At 39.0% G+C, this 23,624-nt stretch overlaps 1 protein-coding gene across 1 annotated transcript; it reads right to left on the reverse strand.

The window, feature by feature from the left end:
- Nucleotides 1–20,249: 20,249 nt before the first annotated feature.
- On the reverse strand, nucleotides 20,250–23,396 carry leng1 (leukocyte receptor cluster (LRC) member 1). Its single transcript, XM_067406292.1, has 4 exons — nucleotides 22,976–23,396; nucleotides 22,551–22,742; nucleotides 21,909–22,210; nucleotides 20,250–20,966 (listed from the first exon to the last, which is right to left on the reverse strand). The coding sequence occupies exons 1-4, from the start codon at nucleotides 23,105–23,107 to the stop codon at nucleotides 20,753–20,755; spliced, it is 840 nt and encodes a 279-aa protein (XP_067262393.1). The 5' UTR covers nucleotides 23,108–23,396; the 3' UTR covers nucleotides 20,250–20,752.
- Between the last annotated feature and the right edge of the window lie 228 nt (nucleotides 23,397–23,624).

Below are 23,624 nucleotides of genomic sequence, written 5' to 3' on the forward strand. Positions count from 1 at the left end.
TAGCTAAATTAGAGAAAACATTTCAAAGTGTTTGTACCTATGCAAAGATATATGTTTGTTGAGGCGGTTATTAATAGGATTAAACGGCAAATGCCATGAATCCAAAATAATTTGATACAAAGTAAATATACAGTTTACTTAAACTTATAAAGTGAATTAGGCCAACAGACAAACATATTTAAACAAATGCAGAATAAATAAACAAATAAGTAAACAAATTAGATACAGAAATAAATAACATCTGCAATAAAAAATACAGTATAAAACAACAGTTAGTTGCAGTTTTAATTTTCCGTGCATTCTAAGAATACATTTAAAATAAATGGTTTTAAAATGAGTTTGTATTCTGTTGCAATTCATTTTTAGTTTGTACAAATGCTAAATGAGAACTGCACTGCTGTGATTTGGAGAGACAATTCCCCCCTCAACCACAAACTACAAGAATGCCTGACTGCAATGAGAACAAATTTACAATGTCAATATTTCTAAGCTCACAAATAGACAGGGACTGGTCAGAGAAAGTGCGCCCCTTCATTTAAGGGGAATAAAATACAAACGTACTTCAAGAAGCCATGAAAATAGAACAGTTAAGCTGGTACATAATAAGACTCCCATTGCATAGCCGAAAAAGTACATGTCAGATTTTACAGAACTCCAAGGTTTTTGGCTGTTTGGAAGGTACTTTCTATTTGTGGATTTACCACTCCAGCTGCTGCAGTGAGTAAAACCTGGACTGCTTCCAGCCTTTTGAAACGGGAGTCCTTCTTTTTCTCGCAGTTAAAAAAATAACCTCCAGGAGTCGTCATAGTTACCGATGACAACGGGGGCCACTCATTCACTCCAGGGGGGTACACTTTGTCCAGGTGTTTAGGAAACTGTTGTATGTCACACTAAATGTGGGTCATCGGCAGGGCTTACTGTAAACCTTGATGATGAGCCAGAAGTGACTCCGGTTGGAGATCTTGACTTCACTACATGGTCTTTACTTTTTGATGCCTTGTGGCTGCCTGATCCTAAAAAAAAGAAAAAAAAGAAAAGAAAATCTGACAAATGTGATCTGAGATGTGTGATAGATGTACTCTGAAGATTTTTACCAAAGACAGATGTTTATTAGTACTATTAAAGGATTAGTCCACTTTTAAATAAACTTTTCCTGACAATTTACTCACCCCCATGTCATCCAAGATGTCCATGTCTTTCTTCAGTCGAAAAGAAATTAAAGTTTTTGATGAAAACATTCCAGGATTATTCTCCTTATAGTAGACTTGAATGGGCACCAGACAGTTGAAGGTTAAAATTAGTTTCACTGCAGCTTCAAACTGTTCAACACGGTCCCAGATGAGAAATAAGGGTCTTATCTAGTGAAACCAGTGCTCATTTTCTGAAAAAATTTGAAAATTATATAAGTTTTAACGTTAAATGCTCATCTTGAACTAGCTTTCTTCTTCTTCTCCTCTATTAGAATTCCAGCAGTGTAGAAACTGCTAAGTGTATTACTGCCCTCCACAGGCCAAAGTTTGAACTAATTGTTATATACTATTGAACTAGCATATTGCATATAAAAATTAGTTCAAACATTGACCTGTGGAGGGCAATATTACGCTAAGCAGTGTCTACACTGCTGGAATTCAAATAGAGAAGAAGAAGAGAGCTAGTTCAAGATGAGCATTTCTGGTTAAAACTTACATAATTTTCAATTTTTTTCAGAAAATGAGCGATGGTTTCACTAGATGAGACCCTTATTTCTCATCTGGGATTGTTCTGAACAATCTGAAGCTGCAGTGAAACTAATTTTGACCTTCAACTGTCTGGTGCCCATTCAAGTCTACTATAAGGAGAATAATCCTGGAATGTTTTCATCAAAAACTTTAATTTCTTTTCGACTGAAGAAAGAAAGACATGGACATCTTGGATGACATGGGGGTGAGTAAATTATCAGGAAAAGTTTATTTAAAAGTGAACTAATCCTTTAACTGCAGCTAATATGTGCTGTGCAACAGCATTGCAGTAGGTAGTTGATCTCAACTTAAAGGTGCCCTCGAATGAAAAATTAAATTTATCTTGGCATAGTCAAATAACGAGAGTTCAGTACATGAAAATGACATACATTGAGTTTCAAACTCCATTGTTTCCTCCTTCTTATATAAATCTCATTTGTTTAAAAGACCTCTGAAGAACATGCGAATCTCAACATAACACCGACTGTTACGTAACAGGATCATTAATATGTACGCCCCCAATATTTGCATATGCCAGCCCATGTTCCCAACATTATGAAAGGCATTAGACAAGGGCAGCCAGTATAAACATCTGCATATGCACAGCTGAATAATCAGACTAGGTAAGCAAGCAAGAACAATAGCGAAAAATGGCAGATGGAGCAATAATAACTGACATGATTCATGATATTTTTAGTGGTATTTGTAAATTGTCTTTCTAAATGTTTCGTTAGCATGTTGCTAATGTACTGTTAAATGTGGTTAAATTTACCATCGTTTCTTACTGTATTCATGGAGACAAGAGCCGTCGTTATTTTCATTATTAAACACTTGCAGTCTGTATAATTCATAAACACAACTTCATTCTTTATAAATCTCTCCAACAGTATAGCATTAGCCGTTAGCCACGGAGCATAGCCTCAAATTCATTCAGAATCAAATGTAAACAATATAACAATACAATACTCACATAATCCGACGCATGCATGCCGCATGCATGACGAACACTTTGTAAAGATCCATTTGATGGTTATATTAGTTGTGTAAACTTTGTTTATGCACTGTTCAAGGCAAGCGCGAGCTCTGTAGGCGTGGAGCACGAGTATTTTGAGCTGAAACTTCACAGACACATTCAGGGGACACCTTAGACTTATATTACATCTTTTTAAAAAAAGTTGTAGGGCACCTTTAAAATGGTGGCGATGCAGACAGATCTAAAATGCCATTTTTGTGATCATTTAACCTTGACACGTCCCTGAGTAGACTTGATGTGACCCAATCTGGGACTACCAAAAGTCTTCTGCATCACAGATAATATCAAATGATCACATGATTTTTACTCTTCTCGCACAATCACAAGTTTTACATTTTCTTCATGCAAATCAGTCCCAAATTATCATATCTTCTGCTGAATAGACCATTTGGGGGCAGACGTCACAGTTACATCACTGCAGCTGCGTGCGCATTGTGGTGGCAGAAAAACAGTGGTTACAAGTGGAGGAAAACGGGTAAAATCCACGGAATAAGAGAAAAATGTTCTTTGGATGCAAAAAAAAATGTTCTATATTTTTACAGAATATTGAAATATATGATTACACTAATGTAAACACCAGATCTACAGAATATTCACATATGCAGTTCACGGGGGGCAGAATTGTATTAGCCCTACAGTTACAGCATAAAATAATATTTAAACCTGTAACATTTTAAAGAGATTACATTTATATACCTATAACATTTTTATTTCACAATTCTGACTTTTTTTTCTTATAATTGCAAGTTTACAGTATATCACCCATTATGGACTTTATAAGTCGCAATTGCAAGTTTATATCACAATTCAGAGAAAATTGAGAAAAAAAAAGATTTTTCTTCTCAGAATTGTGAGATATAAACTTGGAATTATGAGAAAAAAAGTCACAATTGTAAAATATAATTTTTTTTTTACTCTTTTATTCCATGGTTTCCATAGACTGCTACTGCAGAACTGTCATTTTCTGCCACCAGGTAGGCCCCGCCCACAAAACACGTCTTCGCTGTTTGTAAACACCCAAATGGTCTAAACACTTACCAAAACCATCAGTGTTGGGGGGCTTTTTTCCGTGGGGAGATGAACTAGTAGATCCAGAGCTAAGTTCATTGGTCGGAGTTTCCTAGCATGAAAAGTTTTAAGATACAGAATAGTAACAAAACACACAATGTTTAACAATGTGAAACCTCGTAATTGAAGGTACTCAATGCTTTTTTGTATAAACACCCTTGACATACCTGATCAAAAAGATAGACTGTGACATCATCAAAAAATGACACATTCCTCCCACGGTCACGGTTCTCTTTGTCCACGGGTTCCTTTGGCGATTTCAGCAAGCTACGTAAACCCACTCTCTTGTCAACATCTGTTTCTGTGACAACGATGACGCGCCTTGGAGACTCGTCCTCCTGTTCCTCTTCTTCATCTTCATCTGGATCGCTACCTGCTGATGCAGTCCTTCTTCTCCCCCCTCTATGCTCTCCCCCTTCCCAGAATCCTCCTTTGGCATTTGGTGAGAGAGGAAGAGAGAGAGAGAGTGGAGGGAGGGATAAGGAGAGACGAGCCAGCTTAGCTGGAACAGGGGGTTGATGGTATGGGTGGAGAGGGAGAGAGGAAAGATAAATATCAAAGAAGACGGTGGTATGTATACAATTGGGCTATAAGCCAAATTACCCAATCATTTACAGTCAGAAAATCAATTTTAATATATTATTGTTTCTTTAATATGTGTTATTTAAAATTGTACAACATTTTAAAACAGCATAAAATGCAAAACACACTATATAAACACAAATCCAAATGAAAAAGCTGAATGATTTCATTTCACAGTACCTTTCATTGCTTGATTTGCAACTGGCAGAGAGGAAGGAACCTCAGGCTGTTCAAGCACAGTCAGTGCTTCTGTCTGTGTTTCAGCAGATTCACTCACAGACACCGAGGGAGAGGAGGGTGGGGTCTCCTCTTTGCTACTAAGATAAATCATTTACACTAAGATGAAGTCTGTTTTTTACTTCATTTAACCAAGAAAAGCTTTCAGTTAAAGATAATTCTAAAGCAAAGACTGTGGTTAAATTAAATGCCACAATGTCACAAGGAGATTAAAGCTAAGATCACATTCTCTGCAGTTCACATTGATTAAATACAGAATATCTGACTAGGATTTGTTTTTTATAAATATTATCTCAAGACAGTGAAAATTGCATTCGAATGCAAATAGAATGTTCTCTGCTCTATTCATCTCTCACTTATTTTTATTTTTTTGCAGTGTTTCTGTAGCAATAACCATACCTCTCATTGTCCAAATCTTTGCTTGCAACACTTTCTACAGAGGATGAAGTGGTAGAGGCTCCCCAAGGGTGTAGAATTACGCTGTCACTAACTGTAGAACCCCACAAGACATTGGTTTGAACATTTTCACTGAGAGAGTATTGAAGTCTCTCTTCACAAACCTAAAAAAAAAAGATTGTATAAAGACACAAAAGGTTTCAGAAATAGCAGAGCATCAATAGAGTACAGGTCATTTTAGTGTCATTTTTACTCACCTGCATCATCAGTCCATTTTTTGTCTGCATTTTTGAGAGTGACCTCTGCCCTTTGGAACCATCTGTAGAATGGCATGGCGAGAGAGGCTTTGGCACATGCTGCCCTGTTCTCTTCTCCACTGACTGCTGAGTTTCTCCTGGGAAATTTGGAGAAATGTTTTCATATTGCTCTGAGTTTTGCAAGACAGCCGTGGTACTTTTTGTTATCCCATCAACTTCCTCTTTTAGCTCTACTCCTGTCTTCTTCTCCAAATCTGCTGAGTCATCCTGGTTTATTATACCACCAGCACCACTTGTTCTTTGCTCTGGATTTCTTTTTAAAGATTCAAGCAGATCTAAGTTTCCTAAAAACAGATCTCCAAGGGTCTCTTCATCCCCAGAAATGCAGCACAGCTGCTCTAGTTTTTCAAAATCCTCCAGAGGCTCCTCATCCAAGTCCTTCCACTCAGAGATCAACAACTCAGGGATGGAGTTCAGAGAACACTGGGAGAGAGGTGGATGGGCCGCTTTCTGGGACAAGCTATTTCTGTCGTCCTCCCGTATAGCATTTGATTCTGGGTGAATGTGGTTTTCTTTCATGAGAGACGTGTGCGGTTTTCGCCCCAGGTTTGCAGTGATACCTTTGCTTTGAGTGGTGGTACTAGTTGCAAGTTCTTCAAGAGACTGATCTAAACAGTTAGCATCATCAGAACATCCCGACGGCTCCTCATGTCCTTTGGTAGATGTTTGATTTGTGGCACAGAACAGACTTGAACTTGTCTTGATTTCTATGTGGTGTACTGTATTTGGGAAACTACTTGGACCTTGACACTTACCCACTCCTGCATGTGGGGAAGCAGCACATTCAGCAAGCTCCATTGAAATCAGTGCAGGCGCTGAACATTGAACATTGCTACTGTGGATCTTACACGGCTCTGGATCAGTGCTAATGGTGAGACTTGGGAACGATGGAGAATCTGATCTTTCTTTTTCAAAAAATACATCACTGATCATGGCAGAACAGTGATTACTGTCAACATCATGTCTATTGGTTTCTGTACTGTGACACTCTGGATACACTGAAACGATGTGAGAATTATCAGCCAAGTCTATTGTGCAGGTGTGATGGTCTTCAAGGTCTGCAATCAAAATTTTGCTTGCTTCAGTCTTGGGTGCCCATGTAGCTTCGGATTGGTCTCTTGGTACATTGCTGTTGTGACTAGAAAGAGGTTCTTTATGGTATTGCAGAAGTTCTAACTCATCGGTTGAGGCATTTGTAATAGAAAATGAAGGAGAGTGAGTCATACAACCTCTTACACCTACCATGTTTTCATGACTGTCAAACTCTTTATTGTCTTCAACACTAAACAATTCATCTCCCACATATTTTTGTAAAAACGTCTCAGAATTCTGAGAATCAATCACCATCTCAACAGGTCTGTGTTGTCCAGGTGCCTCCAGCTCTGGGTTCTCCAGATTCTCAACTTCCATCTTCATATTTCTAGTATAGTCCCCTGATGATCCATTTTCTATGTCTAGATTTTCTATGTTCTCCTCTTGCTGAAAGTCCAGCCTTTCTAAAGGAGCTTGCTGAGATGAAAAAGTTCCTTTTACCCCATCAGAAAGGATCAGCCTCTCAGGTGGTGGATAATCAACCTGTCCTACCTTCTCATCATTAAATGTATCTTCACATATTCTCTGAGCAGCAGGATGAGACTCACTATCTGCAAGCTCATCATTTGCTTCAGATTCCCAGAATTCATGACTAATCATTAAGTGTTCCTCCTCTGCCCAGGCCTTTTTTCCAAAACTTGGGAAGAGCTCTGATCCGAGCCCTACTTCTGGTGTCCGATCTTCGGCTGCAGCCCACTGGTCATTTTCCACAGGCCAAAGGTGAAGTTCTCCCTGCTGAAATGTCTGGCAATTGAATTCCCCTCTCACAGTCTCCACCGTTGCATAATCTTCCTCGAGGGCACTCCACAACTCCTTCTCCTTCAGTTCAAGACCCATTGAGGCACCTCTGCCGAATTCTTCAGAACGTTTATCTTTTGAGAGCTCCATACTGCTGACTTTTTCCTCTGCAGCATTTTGTGAGGATTCCTTGATAGTAAAACAGAGTTCCCCTACAGCTAGCTGACTTTCAGACCGCTCTTTTGCCTGCTCTTCCTCACTCTCTTCTGAATACGAGAGGTTTCTCAAGCCTAGTTCATTCGCATCTGTGTCTTGGATTTCAAGCTCACCCCTTTCCCCTCCTGTACGTCCTTCAGGGTTTGTCTCAGACCAGATGAACTGGGTCAGGCCGCATTTGGTATCATCATTGCTGAGCTTTATGTTTATCTCAGGGCTGCTGGTGCATTTAGAATAATCAGACTGTAAGCTGTAAAACCGTGATAACCTAGATTTACTTTTGTCTGATGGCTGTTCACCAGTTGGGAAATCAGGTGACGTACAACGTGTTTCTTTATACTTGGCTGTTTCCAAATATGAGCAATGTTCAATGAGTTCTTCTTGACAAACTGGTCCAGAAATGGGTTTTTGAGGCTCTGAGACTATATGGGCAAGCAGTGTGAGATCAATAGCACCTGAATCATGAAGCATTCTTTCTTTTGAAAATGTGTGAGAAATGACCAGCTCACTATTTTTAACTAGAGATGAGTTTTGGAAGTTAAGGGAGCTGTTGCTAAATGGAACTCCTTTATTTGGCTCATCCTCTCCATTGGAGAACAAGCTGGCAATAAACTCAGTATTGCATTCACTCTGAGAATCACCTGAGATGACAGCACCTTGTATGAGACCCTTCTCTATATCAGATGAATCATTTGAAACCCACAATTCCTGCATGTCCTGTTTTATCTTTACTTCCTTTTCAAAATGCTCCAGTAGTCTTTCATCCTCAATCTTTTCCTCAATTCCCATCAATATTCCTCGCTCAACCGCTCTAACGCCACCTGAACGAGAAGGGCCAAGTACATCGGTGCCTCTTCTGCCTAAACCCTCTCCACCCTCCAAGTCGCTGTCTGAGAAGTAGGCCGAATCCCGATGTGGTGTTTCATTTCCAAGGGCCCTCCATCCATTGCTTCCTCCACCCAACCAGGAGTCTCCAGGTGTGAGGCAGTCCATTGAGCTAGAGGTTGAAGGTGACAAGGCAGAATCTGTGGGGGTCATGGTGGACAATGACTGATCAGAGTTGGGTTCATGCACCATAGGCGAATGGAAATCATCTGTGCTTGATTCATTCAAACAGAGTGTGTCACTTGGAAGTATTTTCTCATTTGCTATTTTTGTGTCTTTGTCATTGCACATTGTCCTTGAACTGGGTTCTTTGTCAGTTAAAGTGGTTTGTTTAAGGGATTTAGAGGACGTCTCCATTTCTAAGTTCTGTCTGTTGTCAGAGGGGGAGTGTTGACTCACATCTGAACTGTATTCCCTTGCCTTTGTAGAGCTTGTGCCACTTGTTGAATTTCTGTTTTGTGAAAGATCAAGAGAGTTTGATTCATTTTGGCTTGGTTTTGGATGTTCTGACAGTTCCTCATTGTGTGTATATTCTTCAAATGTTACATTTGATGTCATCACATCAATACCAGGTGAAACACTGGAATCATTTTTCTGCATTTGCTCTTTTGCCTGAACAAACATGACCTTCAAATCATTTTCATCTCCAATTCTAATCTGCGTATCACCAGTGATTTGAATTTTGTCACAACTCTGTGAACCATTACTATTGTGCATATTCCTGGTTTCTACTGGACCTTCACTTATACGATCATGCTGATTCTGTGACACTTGTGAATCTTGTTTCTCTTGTATAACAGGAGACATCTGCTCCAATAGAGGCCCATTTTTAGGCATTACTTCTGAGGAAGGAAAATCAATAAGGGAACTCTTCTCTATCTGTATTTCAGGTGTAAAGCAACTAACTGGAGATAATTTCTGACTTGATTCAAGATTTTGTAACTCAGATGCAATTTGAAGTACTGGAATTTCTGGGCGCATGGCAACTTTTATTTCACTCCGTTTTGCCCGCTTGGTGACTTGAGCATAAATTGCTTCTTTTGTGTCACCTGGTGGTTTCCCTGCTCTTGCTCTTTCAGATTCAAACTGTATTGTCTGAGACGATTCTGGGTCGATGCATATTGACTCATACTCAGGAGACAATGGAGCAGGTGACACGCTCTCCTCCTTTTTACGTTGCCTTGTAATGATTTCAGTTAGAAATGTTTCAGCAGACTGAATCTCCTTCAAAAATTCCTCTCTTGTCATTTCCCCAGTCTTCGGCTCAGGTTCAACACTCTCATTGGATATTTCAGAGAGCAGGGAATGAGACTTCTTCATCCCTGATGAGAAAGATTCCTCAGCTTCTACATACACTGGCAAATCTGAGTGATGTGCAAAAGGATGAGGTGTAGTTCCAAATCTGGAAACCGGAGTACCACCTTCACCATCATATGCATCCTCACAATCAGACACAGATGTCTCAATCTCTGTAAGGAATAAATCTCTCTTTTTGGCGCTGCCTTCATATCCATGCAGGAAGTCTTTGTCTGAGGCCCAAGTTTGAGAGGATGAGTCAAGTTCTGTGACAAGAGACTGGGATCGCCGCATTCCTTTGTCTTTCCTTCCATCATTTTCTCGTGCCCATGAGCTTTCTCCATCTTTCATGTCCACAGAGTCATTGGAGATCTCAGTCAGAAACAAATGTATGGGAGATTTCCTAGCAGCTGCAACTCGCTCTCGTTGCATGACTGCATCTTCCCTCCATATGGCTGGGAGGATGGTGGCGAGGCGGGATTGGGTTCGCTTCATCCCCCTTGAGAAAAGCTCGGTTGTTGCCGGGTCTGGTTCATCAGCCAAGTTGGTATGCTGAATGGTTGTGGGTCTGTCTGGTGACATGAAAGCTGAATCATCATCATCATCATCATCATCTTCATCATCCTCATCCTTTGAGAACTCTGGGCTAGAGGATGATGTTCTTTCAATTTTTGGAATTGTGGATTGGGATCGAGTCATTCTGGAGTAGGGATCATTATCTGTAGTGTACATATCTGGACCATCTCTTGAATTATACAAAGACTGAGATCGTGTCATCCCTCTGTCAGCATACTCTTTTTTGTCAGTATGGTCACAGCTTAATGGGTCTCTTTGTAAGTGCATCGCATTGTATCTGGAATGCATCTCCAATGAGTAATTTTGACCCTTTTGGAGTCTATAGTGGGGAGGGAGAGGTGGAGGACAGGTTTGAGGTGGGAGAAATAGGGACTGACTGCCAGAAGATGGTGGAATGGAAGGAGAGAGTGATGGAGATGGGGGCAGTTTCTGGTGAGTGCGATTTAAGCCCAAATGGTCAAAGTTGGCTTTTGACAGTGAACTCATTAGTAAAGAATCAGAGGTCTCAACTTTGCCTGTTGGGTACGAGGATCCAGGGTAGACATCTAAACCATATGTTCTTGCGTATCCTAGTGGAGGAGCAGGCAGGGGACGTGAGTGTAGATGGCTGCCAGAGGACATGGACATTGAACGAGGTTTAGGTGGAAGAATGGGTGCTTGAGGACCAAAAGCCTTTTGGTTTGTTTCTCCAATGTCTATAACAGCATAATCTGTCACTCTGTTACAGCTCTCCTTACTAAACTCAACCAAGCCAGTGTTTGGAACCAAAACCTTTACCTCACTGGATCTGACAGTCTGAGAGGTGCCTCTTGTAAAGCCATCTTGCTGACTGAATCCTGGTCTGTCTTTTCCAGTAGTCCCTGTTTGAAGCTCAACCAGCTCCAGATCTCCAGGACACACTGAATTTGTTCTTAACGAGCGCCCTTTTCCTAGACTAGGGGACTTATCCTGGGGAGTATGCTCTTCCAGACGAATGTAATACTCGCTGGCCAGTGAAGGGCTGCGAGCGCTGATCACAGGGACAACAGTGGGTGTGTCCAAGGTTTGCCTGTGGCCAGAATTTGGTGTTGGTATTGGCTGAGGTGGAGGAAGTGGCTTGTAGCCTCTCCTGCCATGGGCCTTTTCCCAGAAGTATTCAAAGTTTAAGCCTTTGCTGGTCTCTGTTACGGTAAGGATGTCGTCAAGCTCAGATGTAGGAGTGATCATATTGTCCACGGGGTCCAAAAGAGGGTAGGAGTTTCCATTTCCTCTGAGGCAGCCATCCTCCCTCCCGTACTCTCGTTCCCTATGAAGTTTGTGTGCGGCTGACTGGAAAGCTGGGGGTCGGAGTGCATCCCATCGTCTTTCAAATGATTCATCACTCTCTCCTCTCCTTCCTTGTCCACTGTCTTCCTCATAATCCTCCTCGTCCTCATCCCTTCTAGAACTCTTTCGGCTTCCCTGTTCAGCAGCAAGGAGAGAGGAGAGGAGGAGAAAGACTTCGTTGACTGTTGGCCGCTGAGATGAAGGTAGCCAGCATGACTGCATGACCTCGTACCTAATGAAATATGCAAAAATAGAGTTTTTACATTAGTATTTCACATATTGCATGATACACACTCGACTTTCTTTAGATTACAAATCCTGTTTTAAATGAACATTTTTGTATCATTTTACAGTTAAAATATCTTAAAACAAGATAAATAAGACTATTATTGACTTTAGAACAACATTATATAAGATATTCAGAAACAATCTGCCAGAGCAGTAAGACAAAATACACTCAAGATACATTAGTTTTAAGGACTTTTGAATATTTTTTTACTTTAAAAAAAAGTATTTTTTGCACTAGTTATGAAATAGAAAGTACTTTTAATTTCTTTAGGTGTAAAACATTTTGTAGGTGAATTCTACACCTAAGTAAAGCTATAGTTCCATTTAGTTAAAGCCATTAAAAATACTGACCAATAGTCTGCATGAGTGAGTTTGAGGCGAGGTTGAGCCAGAGTGATCTGTCGTTCCCTTATGACAAAAGTGAGAACCTCTTCATCGCTCAGGTGTCTGTGCGGCTGAGCCCCAAATTCAAACAGCTCCCATATCACAACACCCAGAGACCTGTCAGTTGTCATTTGAAGGAAAAAAGTCAAAGTCAATAGTATTGTATGTATGATCAAAATCCCTAAAATCATGTGCTATTACTGGATTCTTCATTTAAATACACTTAGAAATACATTTGTCCATAATTTTTCATACCACACATTGCTGGTTTTGGTTTGATCAGTGACAATCAGATTCCCACGAAACTCCTCCAGAAGTTCAGGGGCAATCCAGCGAAGAGGTATCCACAGTTTGTCTGGGGTTAGATAGTAATCCTCCTGTTTGTGTAAAATATGGATAACCACATTGCATAAGTTTCAAAAAAGAAGCTAAGCTGTTCTAAAACCATTATGCATGAAATAATTTTACGAGTACGAACAAAAACATCTTCTATTGTGAACAGAAAAAAACCCTCTACACTAAAAAACCTAAGACACTGATTGATTGAGGGCCTGATCTATTAAGTCTCTTTGAAGTGCAATGAAGTTTAGTAATTGTTTAAGTACCTTATATTGATTGTGCGAGAGGCCATAGTCTCCGATCCGAACAGTAAGATCTGAGGTGAGGAGGATGTTCCTCAGTGCCAAATCACTGAATAACAACAGACAAATAGACAACTGTGTCATCATATTTTTTGCTTTTGTCCCTTTTCACAAATGCTGTGTATCAATATCAGTCACATGTTCCTGAACATTTGTAGGGTTAGAGATTTAATCAATCTAACCTGTGAATGTAATTGTTCTCATGGAGATGCAAGAGACCTGAGGTGATCTCATATGCCATTCGTTGTAAGTTCAAGAGGTCTCTGTTTAACAGGTCAGGGGTCATCCCATCAGACTTCCTCTGAGCTCTTAAATACCTCTTCAGGTCACCCTGTAGATACAGACACAAAAAATGATGAAAATCATTATTTGAAAAAATCAATGTTGGATACAGAAAATGCTGTGCTAAGACAATTTATGATTACAAAATGCACAAAAATTGTATATGATTATAAAACTGTATATTTAAATTTATTTCAGTCTCTTGAGTGCATAGTGGGCCTTGTTTATGACACATGTGCAGAATTATTTAAATAAAATCCATGAACTATCTAATCCAATCCATCATAAATCCATTATTATGTAAATTGTTCCATTAAACTCAATGTGCCATTGTTTCATAAATGAGGCCCATTTACTGTATTTCCCGATAAAAGACAAACACATTGTTCAAGGCAGTAATTGCATTTTTCTTCAAAATTGGTCTCAGTTACTGAGATTTGGGTTCTCACCAGTTGACAAAACTCCATGACCAGAAGGAAAGGAATGCTCTCACTGCACTGGCCCAAACACTGGAGGATATTCGGATGCTGAAGACTTCTGTCAGGTGTGAAAAACAAATCAATAAATGTTAGCTTGCGTTGTCAATATTCTTGTAAACATAAGGTATACCATAGTGAGAGGAAGAAGAGAAAGAGAGATGGCAAATGTAATTAAAACTTAATTATGTTTTGTAGCATTCCAGGGCCAATATATATATATATATATATATATATATATATATATATATATATATATATATATATTGTGAGGAGGTATTCTGTGTTCAAATGCAACCAACAACATTACAAGCTATTATAATGCAAATAAAAGGGCATAAAAATAGGTAATTCACAGCTTATGTGAGCAATTTAAGTGTTATATAATTGGGGAAAAATAAAAAGCAGCAAAAATTTCCACTAATGACATTGAAAAAACTTGGATTACCTAGGAAAAACAACAATCAGCAAAACATAATGGCAGCCAGAGCAACCCAGTTTGTCTGACCTGTACGGTTCGGACTCTGCCAAGAACTTTCGCTGTTCCAGAGGACTAGCACTGACCCTCAGCTCCTTCACCACAGCCTGATAGGAGCTGCAGTCACACAGCACCTCAGCCAGTATTACCTAACAGAGACAGATCAGACAGTTACACCCCCCTCCAAAAAAAAAAAAGAACAGTTTGGTACACCAAATCTGCACATTATTATCAAATGAAAGAGAGGGGAAAAAAGAGAATGTGTATAGAATGAAACTAAAAAAAGCCTACATCCTTATATAAATATGTATGCAGTGAGGATATACAGACCAGGATGACCTACACGTCAAACAGACTATAAATTCAGGTCAGTGTAATTATAGTTGGTCATCAGCTAAGAAAGAGAGCAGCTGAAAATGAGACCATGGCCTGAAATGTCATATTTTAAGTGTTTAAGATCTAAAATATAACACTTGCTTGTGTAGAATGATCAATTTCACAGATATTTGGAATATTACACACTGATTCAGAAGCCTCGACATTAATTCAAGTGCACATCCATACTTGAATGAATAAAAAAAACACAATAATTACTTCGTTTCAGTTTTATATTTACCTGAAACTAGTGTTGTCGAAATTACTGACTTCGATACCAAGTTGACATATATTTCTGTGATTGGCTACAATGATCAATGCTTCAAAAACATGTTGTAAATAGACATCAATGGTGCTCTTCATCAAGTGCTTACACAGATACACACCAAAGCATTTGAAAGCAGGTGTCTATCAGCGAACCGGTCCACTGATAGACGCCTGCTTTCAAATGCTCCCGCTCCTGCTTTCATTCAAACACTTCTGTCTGCTTTCAAACACTCCCGTGCATTGATCATTGTAACCAATCACAGACATATCTGATAAGCGCATGAACACAATGCCAATCAGACATGTTTCCGAATCCGCTCAACAGCGCTCAAAGTGTCACATTTTTAAAATTTCAGTATTGACTTGGTATTGAAGTCGGTACTTTCCACAACGCTACCTGAAACAGCCTACTTAAAGGACTACACAAATAAAATCATAATAATACACTTTTCAGTTTTCTTAGATATGTTGAACATCCACCATAGGTTTCATCATAGTTACAGTCCAAGCTGTTCCTGAGATTAAAAATTTTATCATTTAAACATGTCTACCTTTCCAAACCAGCCATTTCCAATCTCCTGCAGATAGTTGAGAGTGTGCCTTCGGAAACACTGAGAGCCATCTGTGGGATACAACAGGAGCGTGTTAAGGAGTTTGCTGTTTTTAACCTTGTAACTTAGGAAGGAACAGGTTATGGAGCCAGATGTACATATTGCCTGTAGCTAGTGGGTTTACCTGTGCCATTCGGTAGGATGGGGCAGTTCTTATCCCGCAGTGGGAGAGTGTAGACCTCGGGTAGTGATGGACAGGAGGACAAACTGTCCTCAGGAACAGGGCTGGATGCCCCGGAGCATTCTTCCCCTTCAGCATTATCAAACTCCTGAAAGAGAAAGGTGGAGGTGGGAATATGTAAAAAAGAAATGTAACAAACATCAGAAGAACAAGCAAACATATGTTTCATGCTGATTCATATCAGTAACACCCACATTATGCAAAACTCACGTAAAACCCACAAGTATAATCCCCACACTAAAGAGACTTACATTGAATCCCACGCCTCCTCTTTTGCAGCAAAGGCAGGTGAGAAGCAACAGAACAAACGAGACCAGCCCAGAGCAGGAGATGAGAATAATCACATAAGGGGGCGGAGAGAGAGAGCCATCCCGGGACACAGAAACTAAGGAAAAAAGAGGGTAGAGTTTTACATATACATCCTGACAAATACTAAGGGACTGATCTATAGATAAATAGTTAGATGATAGATAGATAGATAGATAGATAGATAGATAGATAGATAGATAGATAGATAGATAGATAGATAGATAGATAGATAGATAGATAGATAGATAGATAGATAGATAGATAGATAGATAGATAGATAGATAGATAGATAGATAGATAGATAGATAGATAGATAGATAGATAGCTTGTATATTTTCCTAACAGGGAAAAATTGAAAAGGGCAGCGTTACATTCAGAACATAGCACAGGAATCCAATGAAGAGTTTTCATTGCACAAAGGGTGAAAGTACAGAGAAAAGCAGAGGAACTCAGAGTAGATCACCTTCATATTGGGTTTAGGGTGGGGTTTGAGATTTAAGGTTTAAGGAAAGCAAAGGAGAGAAACCAGAGAGTCATCATACAAGACATTCCTTGTACTCGTCACTATTGAAGAAGAAGGGAGGGTATTTGGAGTTTTGTTTGGGGGAAGGGCCTTTTTTTAGGGAAGGGACTGGATCATTGAAAAAGATTCTTGTATCTGGAGGGTTGCTGGGTCAGAAGGAAAGGTGCCATACTTGATTTTGTACCTCAATTTGCCCGTTTGTTTTAGGAGAGCCATCTGTGGAGAAGAGAAGGTGGGGAGGAGGGCAAGGAAGTTAAATACCTTTGGTATCGTGATTATCCAGATGCTAAGAATGAATATCCACTAAACTAAAATAACTTGTATCATGTATTCAACTGACTTGAAACCTCATCATTTATTCATCAATGTTATAGCACACGTCATTGCTGGAGAATCTACATCTCCCTTTTACTATAGCTCATCATTAAGCAAATCACAAAATAAATAATTTCATATAATAAATTATGTTTGAACTGAAACTATTACTGAAAATATCGAGGATAATAATGCTATCATTTCTTAATCATTTGAGAACAGTGATGTAACTTTTAGAAGTGGTGGGCCATGGTTTTCCTAAAATAGCATAGGAACCACAAAGACATTTTTGGGCACATCAGGACTGACAGCAAGGTCTCGGCTGAGGCTGTTTAAAGCTGTTTAAGAAGAGTCCGAGCACTAAGCAGTCATTAAGGTCTGTTGTCTGAAAACTGCAGGTCATTTGAGGTTGTGCTCATTTTAGACACTTTTCCAGAAAAAGAACAGAAACCTAAATATCATTAAATCCTGCTTTTCATCATCTTTTCTCAATGATAAACAGTATATATTTTTATTATTAACAACATCAGCAAAAACATAATAAATATATTTATAAAATAATATATAATGAATGTGATGATTATTATAATAATTATTCACAAATAAATATTATAAACATTAATTTATAATTAAAACATGTTAACTTAATTGAGCCACTCTCACATCAGGTTCCTGACTTGCTCTCGTTTTACAGAGCCTATATCATACAGCTTTATAATTTCTAAATATCACATTATGTCAGAACACACTAACCTTATTGTGTGCTGCTAAAAAAATTTAAAACATAAATAAAAAAAAATAAAAAAACATCCCATTAATGTACATTTAAAAAAAATCAACCATCACCACAATTGCCATGCTTTCAATTAACAATAGGCACACGTTCTGCATTCGAGAATCACCCCGCGGTGTTCGTCCACTTGAACTATGAAAAGATATAGGCTAATATGCAGGTAGGTGTACATGAAAACATGAAGGGTGTTATTATTCATCTGGTAACCTTTTATTGTTCGAAAAACAGTGGCCAGACACGGACCTGTGCGCAATTCCCTTTAGACCATATGGTTACACATAGCCTACTGCATGAGAGCACACAAATAAACACGCGGGCCTGTAGGCACATTTGTGTTCATGATGGTACTAAAATCATGCGCGGAATAAAACATATAACACCTAATAATAAACCCCGGATTATGCATTTCTGCGAACATTAGCTACAACAGGGACAGATGATGATTCAGGAAAAAATCGCGCTATGTAAAATAGGATTTACCTCGGGCCCACAGGTAAAATTACATAGAGGACAGAGGTTTTGCAGGCCCACAATGAAAAATCATACATGCGTACCAGAATAACAGCCAGACACCTCTATTATCACCAGTGCATGATGACCGGGCTCAATAAATGGACGCATTTATGGTGCCAATATGCAACTTTCTAACATATAGCCTATTTCTTAGATATATAGAGAAATAATAGATATGAAAGAATGATGAAATAATATTTAATGAGCGTCACCCCCTTCCAGAAATTTAACATACTCTCCTCAGACTGTCAGATTTCCATTATTCACATAGCGTCTCATCGCCTCCTCCCCCCTCGAGCGCATCAATAACATCATGCCATCTAAACGACACCGCTCACCTTCCTTCTGCGGGGCTCCCAGTGCTCTCTCCGGGTTGAAGTACGACATCAGCCCGACCAGAACAATCACCCAGCACTGTAGTGACATAGTCGCGCGGTCCACGGCACCACCATCCGAGCGATGTTGTCAATGTTCCCGGCCGCGCGTCTGGCTCCCCGCTAATAAAGAAACGTCTCCTTGTTGTGCAAGGCTGATGCTCTCCTTTAATCCGCAATTAAACACAGTGTGAACGCTCTTTTGTGTCAGCCTAATCCCGCGATCCGCATCCTCAGCAACGCGCTGTTACTATTCCGTCCTCATCGAGTCCCAACGGTCGAAAACGGGCAGAAAATACCAGTGAAGTCATTCTATTGGTTATATATCCTATCCTATATACCGTGTCAGTATCATGTAAGTGGTCCAGCTATGTTTTCTTCCAAGAAGCCCCTCTACGTCAGACGCAATCGAGCTTGCGCTATTATGATCTCTGTGGAGCTGCGCGCGCCTCGCGGCGATTTTCGTAGGTAGACGTTGCCTCGCAATCAAACGAATACGCGATGCCCTTCACTCAGGTACCTGCTGCCGGCCAACAAAGCGTTTGTTTATGAGAAAGGAGAGAACGTCAACGCCCCCGTGTCTTGGCCTTGGGTATCATTGCATCAAAATCCCCCTAAATCGGACCACCTCCAAGGAGCAGTGACATGATCCGTTTGGGAGGACAGGTGCACGGACCGTGCCATTGAAATTCAAGTTAATAACATGCAAACCCCTGTCTGTCTGTGAAAAAGGCCAAATATTTTCACCACAAAGATGCCTTTAAATACCAATTAAAGCTAATTTTATAATCTCATCCTCCAAGCATAAATTTATATTCTTTATTATTTTTGTCCCACAAAAACGCTCAGTGAAATCATAATTACTGTTGAGATCATAAACTGCAAAGGATAAAGAATTGAGACAAAAGGCATAATTTAAGTATTTCTTTTGGTATGTAATTCTAATTTTAGTGTCAGCTTAAGATGTCATTCCCACAGTATGTGACTGTCTGATGCATATTGCACAAATCTCTATATTCTGCTTTGTTCATTATTTTCTGTACTGTACATTTTCCACTATAGTTCCATGCATTTTCTGTACAACTGATCACAGAGACTGCTACCCCATTTTTTCACAACAATATATTATCATGGATATTAATCTATCTCAGATAAACCTGCCCTTAAAGGGTTAGTTCACCCAAAAATGAAAATAATGTAATTTATTATTCATCCTCATGTCATTTTACACCCGTAAGACCTTCGTTAATCTTCGGAACACAAATTAAGATATTTTTGTTGAAATCCGATGGCTCAGTGAGGCCTGCATAGGGAGCAATGTCACTTCCTCTCTCAAGATCCATTATTGTACTAAAAACATATTTAAATCAGTTCATGTGAGTACAGTGGTTCAATATTAATATTATAAAGCATCGAGAATATTTACAAAAAAAAAAACGACTTATTTAGTGATGGCCGATTTCAAAACACTGCTTCAGGAAGCTTCGGAGCGTTATGAACCAGTGTATCGAATCTGCTGTTCGGAGCGCCAAAGTCACATGATTTCAGCCGTTGGCAGTTTGACACACGATCCGATTCATGATTCGATATACTGATTCATTATGCTCCGATGCTTCATGAAGCAGTGTTTTGAAATCGGCCATCACTAAATAAGTCGGGTTTTTTTTGTTGCACCAAAAATATTCTCCTCGCTTTATAATATTAATATTGAATCACTGTACTCGCATGAACTGATTTAAATATGTTTTTAGTACAATAATGGATCTTGAGAGAGGAAGTGTCATTGCTCCCTATTCAGGCCTCCCGGAGCCATCGGATTTCAACAAAAATATCTTAATTTGTGTTCCGAAGGTTAACAAAGGTCTTACGGGTGTGGAACGGCATGAGGGAAAGCAATAAATTACAGAATTTTCATTTTTGGGTGAACTAACCCTTTAACTGCCACGTAAAAAAAATAAATAAATAAACGCTTTACATTAGGGTCAAACAGTAATAATGCCAGAATAAGCAGAAATATGGACCAGACTTTTGGTCGTTTAGTCCAGCTATGCAATACTAGGGTGTAATGAAGTATTTACATGACAGGAACAAAATATTTTATGGACTCCAGTATTAGCAACAAAGAGATGTTCTTAGTCTGTCTCACAATAATGGCTTGTCCATGTTTTAATGCTGATGCCTCATATTTTTACAGGAAATCAACTGATGAAGGTCTTACAAATCAAAAGACGACATTTTTACAACAGCTTATTTGCTCTTGTGCTGACAGCACAAATACAGGCAAACAGTAAGTTTTCCTGTTTGTCCATTTTTTACCAAGTCATCTGAAGCCAATAAAAGTGATGCAGAGGCCCAGATCGATGGCTTTTAGGTAGCAATCAGTCATTTTAAATGGTTTTCACACTTTGCATGTGGCTAATTTCTTGTCCGATCACAAAACAGTTCTGCAAATTCTATACTTAATGAATTAAAGCCTTTGTTAGCTAATAAAAGCCAAACTGATCTCTGTCTCTCCTTTGCCTTTTCCGTGCCAATTCGGGAAAGTAGGCGCTGTTGTATGGTCTGTCTCGATCCCCCATCTCTCGCTCGAGCTCTTTTTCTTTCCCGCCTCCACTCCTCTGTTCCAGTAAAGCCTGTGTCCTTTTCCTCTCCTCCGCTTCTCTCTGCAATCGTTCAGCCCTTAACCTCTCAATTGAACTGTTGTGAGTAAAAGAAATAATTTCAGGATGAAAGCACTGACAAAAGGATTCAACAAGATGTTACTAGAGCAGCCTACTCATGCCCTGTACGTGAACTAGTTTGCAAGGGAAACGATTTTCAGAGTGTAATTTAAGTAATATTTCCTCATTTGTTTTTTTTTTAATATCCATTTATTCTAGACTGCAATACACTACAGAAAAAAAAAAAACTGGAAAATGACATCAGGAAAATATTTGAAAGCAAAAACATACTAATTATAAATGCATTTACATTACCGTTCAAAAGTTTTGGCAAAAGTAATACTTTTAGTCAACAAGGACATGTTAAATTGATCGAAAGTGGCAGTGAAGACATTTATAATGTTAACAAAGACTTTGGTTTCAAATAAATGCTGTTCATTTGATTCAATAAAGGATCCTGCAAAAATATTAAGCAGCAAAACTGTTTTCAACATTGATAATAATAAGAAATGTTTCTCGGGCAGCAATATTTTAATATCAGCATATTAGAATGATTTTTGAAGGATCATGTGACACTGAAGGCTGGAGTAATGGCTGCAACAATTCAGCTTTGCCATTAAAGGAACTAATTACATTTTAAAAGACATTATAAAGTCTTTTAAAATTGTAATATTTAACAACATTACTGTTTAATTTGTATTTTTGATTAAATAACTGCAGCTATGGTGAGCATAATAGACATCTTTCAAAAACAAAACAAACCAAAAAAAAAAAAAAAAAAAGTCCAAAACTTTGGAACAGTAGAAAGTACAAACATGTATACATCAAATTCTTGCATGCTGCAAATACTCACGGTCACATTTTCACTTTTAAGAAATGGCTCAGTGATCATAGCGACTTGTGAAGTATGACTAAACTGTTGTGTAGTCAGGCAAGATGCTTTATTGGTTTTGACAGAAATAGAAAAATTATTTCGCACCTCTCTCCACCCCTCTTCTCTCCTCTGTCTTTCTTCTCCTTCTTCTTATGCTTTTTCTCCTTTCTGTCCTTCACTGCCAGTGCTTTCTTCATTTCTTTAAGGGGATCCAAACTGTCTTTCAGCTTCCTGTCTTTCTTTTCTCTTTCTTCTTCAGTTATGCTTCTTTGCTTGTTTTTGCCTTTCTCTTTTTTGTCTCTCTCTTCCTCTCTGTCTTTTCCATCTTTCAGGTACCAGGGAGTGGCTTCTGTTCCAGGAGCGGGACCTAGAGACACTAAAATCCCAATAGCACGTTCTTGCTTCTCCTAGAATAAAATATCACAAAAACATGTTTAAAATTTACTATTTTAAATAGACTGTCACAATGGCAAAATGGAAAGTATATTAATGCTGACATGAAATGGATTGCTGTGGGTTGTTATATAGAAGAGGGAGGGGAAGTTATTTTGATTGAATAATATGAGGGCATATGAATTTTGTAAAATATGATTGGATGCATGGATAAATCATTTATAATAAATACTGAAATATTCTATAAAAAGTTAAGAATTGTCCATTTTGATTTCATTGTTACTTTAAAACAAATTAACGAAAAAAAAAAAAAACATTAAAACTGGAAGGATGTGTTTAATCTTTTTTTCACACCTTCTCTTCCTTCTTCTCTTTGAGGTATTCTGCATTTCCTTTCTTTTCAGATGAGTCCTCTAGTGGAAAAAGATTTAGGTGTTCTATCTCTCTGGCTCCTCGGCTTGTCTCCGCCGCCTCTCCATCCTCAGTCCATTCCCCTGTCTGCTGAAGGGCGGCTCGAGATTTCTTTCTCAAATACTCGGTTCGAGCCTGAGGGATTATGGGACAGACATTCAGCATAAAATGTACATAGCAACGTAGACAGAATAGAAACAGCATTTAATCATTTATTATATTTATGATAAATGCTAAACCAACAAAATCTGTTTTATATATATATATATATATATATATATATATATAATTTATTTTTTTCCGGAGGGGCTGAGAATGTAGTAAATTAACCTAGAAACAGTGGAAGGATGCTGGGTTGCTATGGTTACCTCTTGCTCTGCGCGTTCCACTCGCTTTTGAATCTCGCGTTCTTCCTCTGCTGCACGAGCCTCGTCGCGGCGCACGCGCGCAACGTTGTCCTTATTGCGCACATGCCAGCTCTTTTTGGGCAAAATGTTCATTGTGAAATACTTATGAGAACAGCCAAACAGACAAATATAATTGTGGATTCGTAGCGAGTTTGTCAGGGCACAAACAAGAGCCAAAAAATGCGGAAACAGCTCATTTTATGTCTCGAAACAAATAGCCTCGTCGACTAACTACGCAACGACATTTAAACTCGTAAGTGAATCTCATCGGTAAATGTCAGATCCGTTTCTAACCTTAACACACATTTAAATAGTTTTCGAAAAAAAATACACCAACTGAATGCTGTGGAAAGCAAGCTTTGCAAACACCGGAAGTAAGTTGCCGTAGTGTGCACTACGTCACACGTAAAATATGCGTGACGCAGTGGACAGTCTTGTAACTACGTGTAGACTACCACACGAGGGCGCATCTAAAAAAGAAATCCCTCAAAGAAGGCCTTTTGTTTACCAGAGATTAAATTCTGTATAATGAAATACTTTCTCATGTGAGGAATATGTTTGTAGTCCTCATAACGCTCAGCATTTTATACTGATATTTACATTTTTCAAA

Source organism: Chanodichthys erythropterus, chromosome 2 (genome assembly GCF_024489055.1).
Source record: "Chanodichthys erythropterus isolate Z2021 chromosome 2, ASM2448905v1, whole genome shotgun sequence".
Lineage (NCBI taxonomy): Eukaryota > Metazoa > Chordata > Actinopteri > Cypriniformes > Xenocyprididae > Chanodichthys > Chanodichthys erythropterus.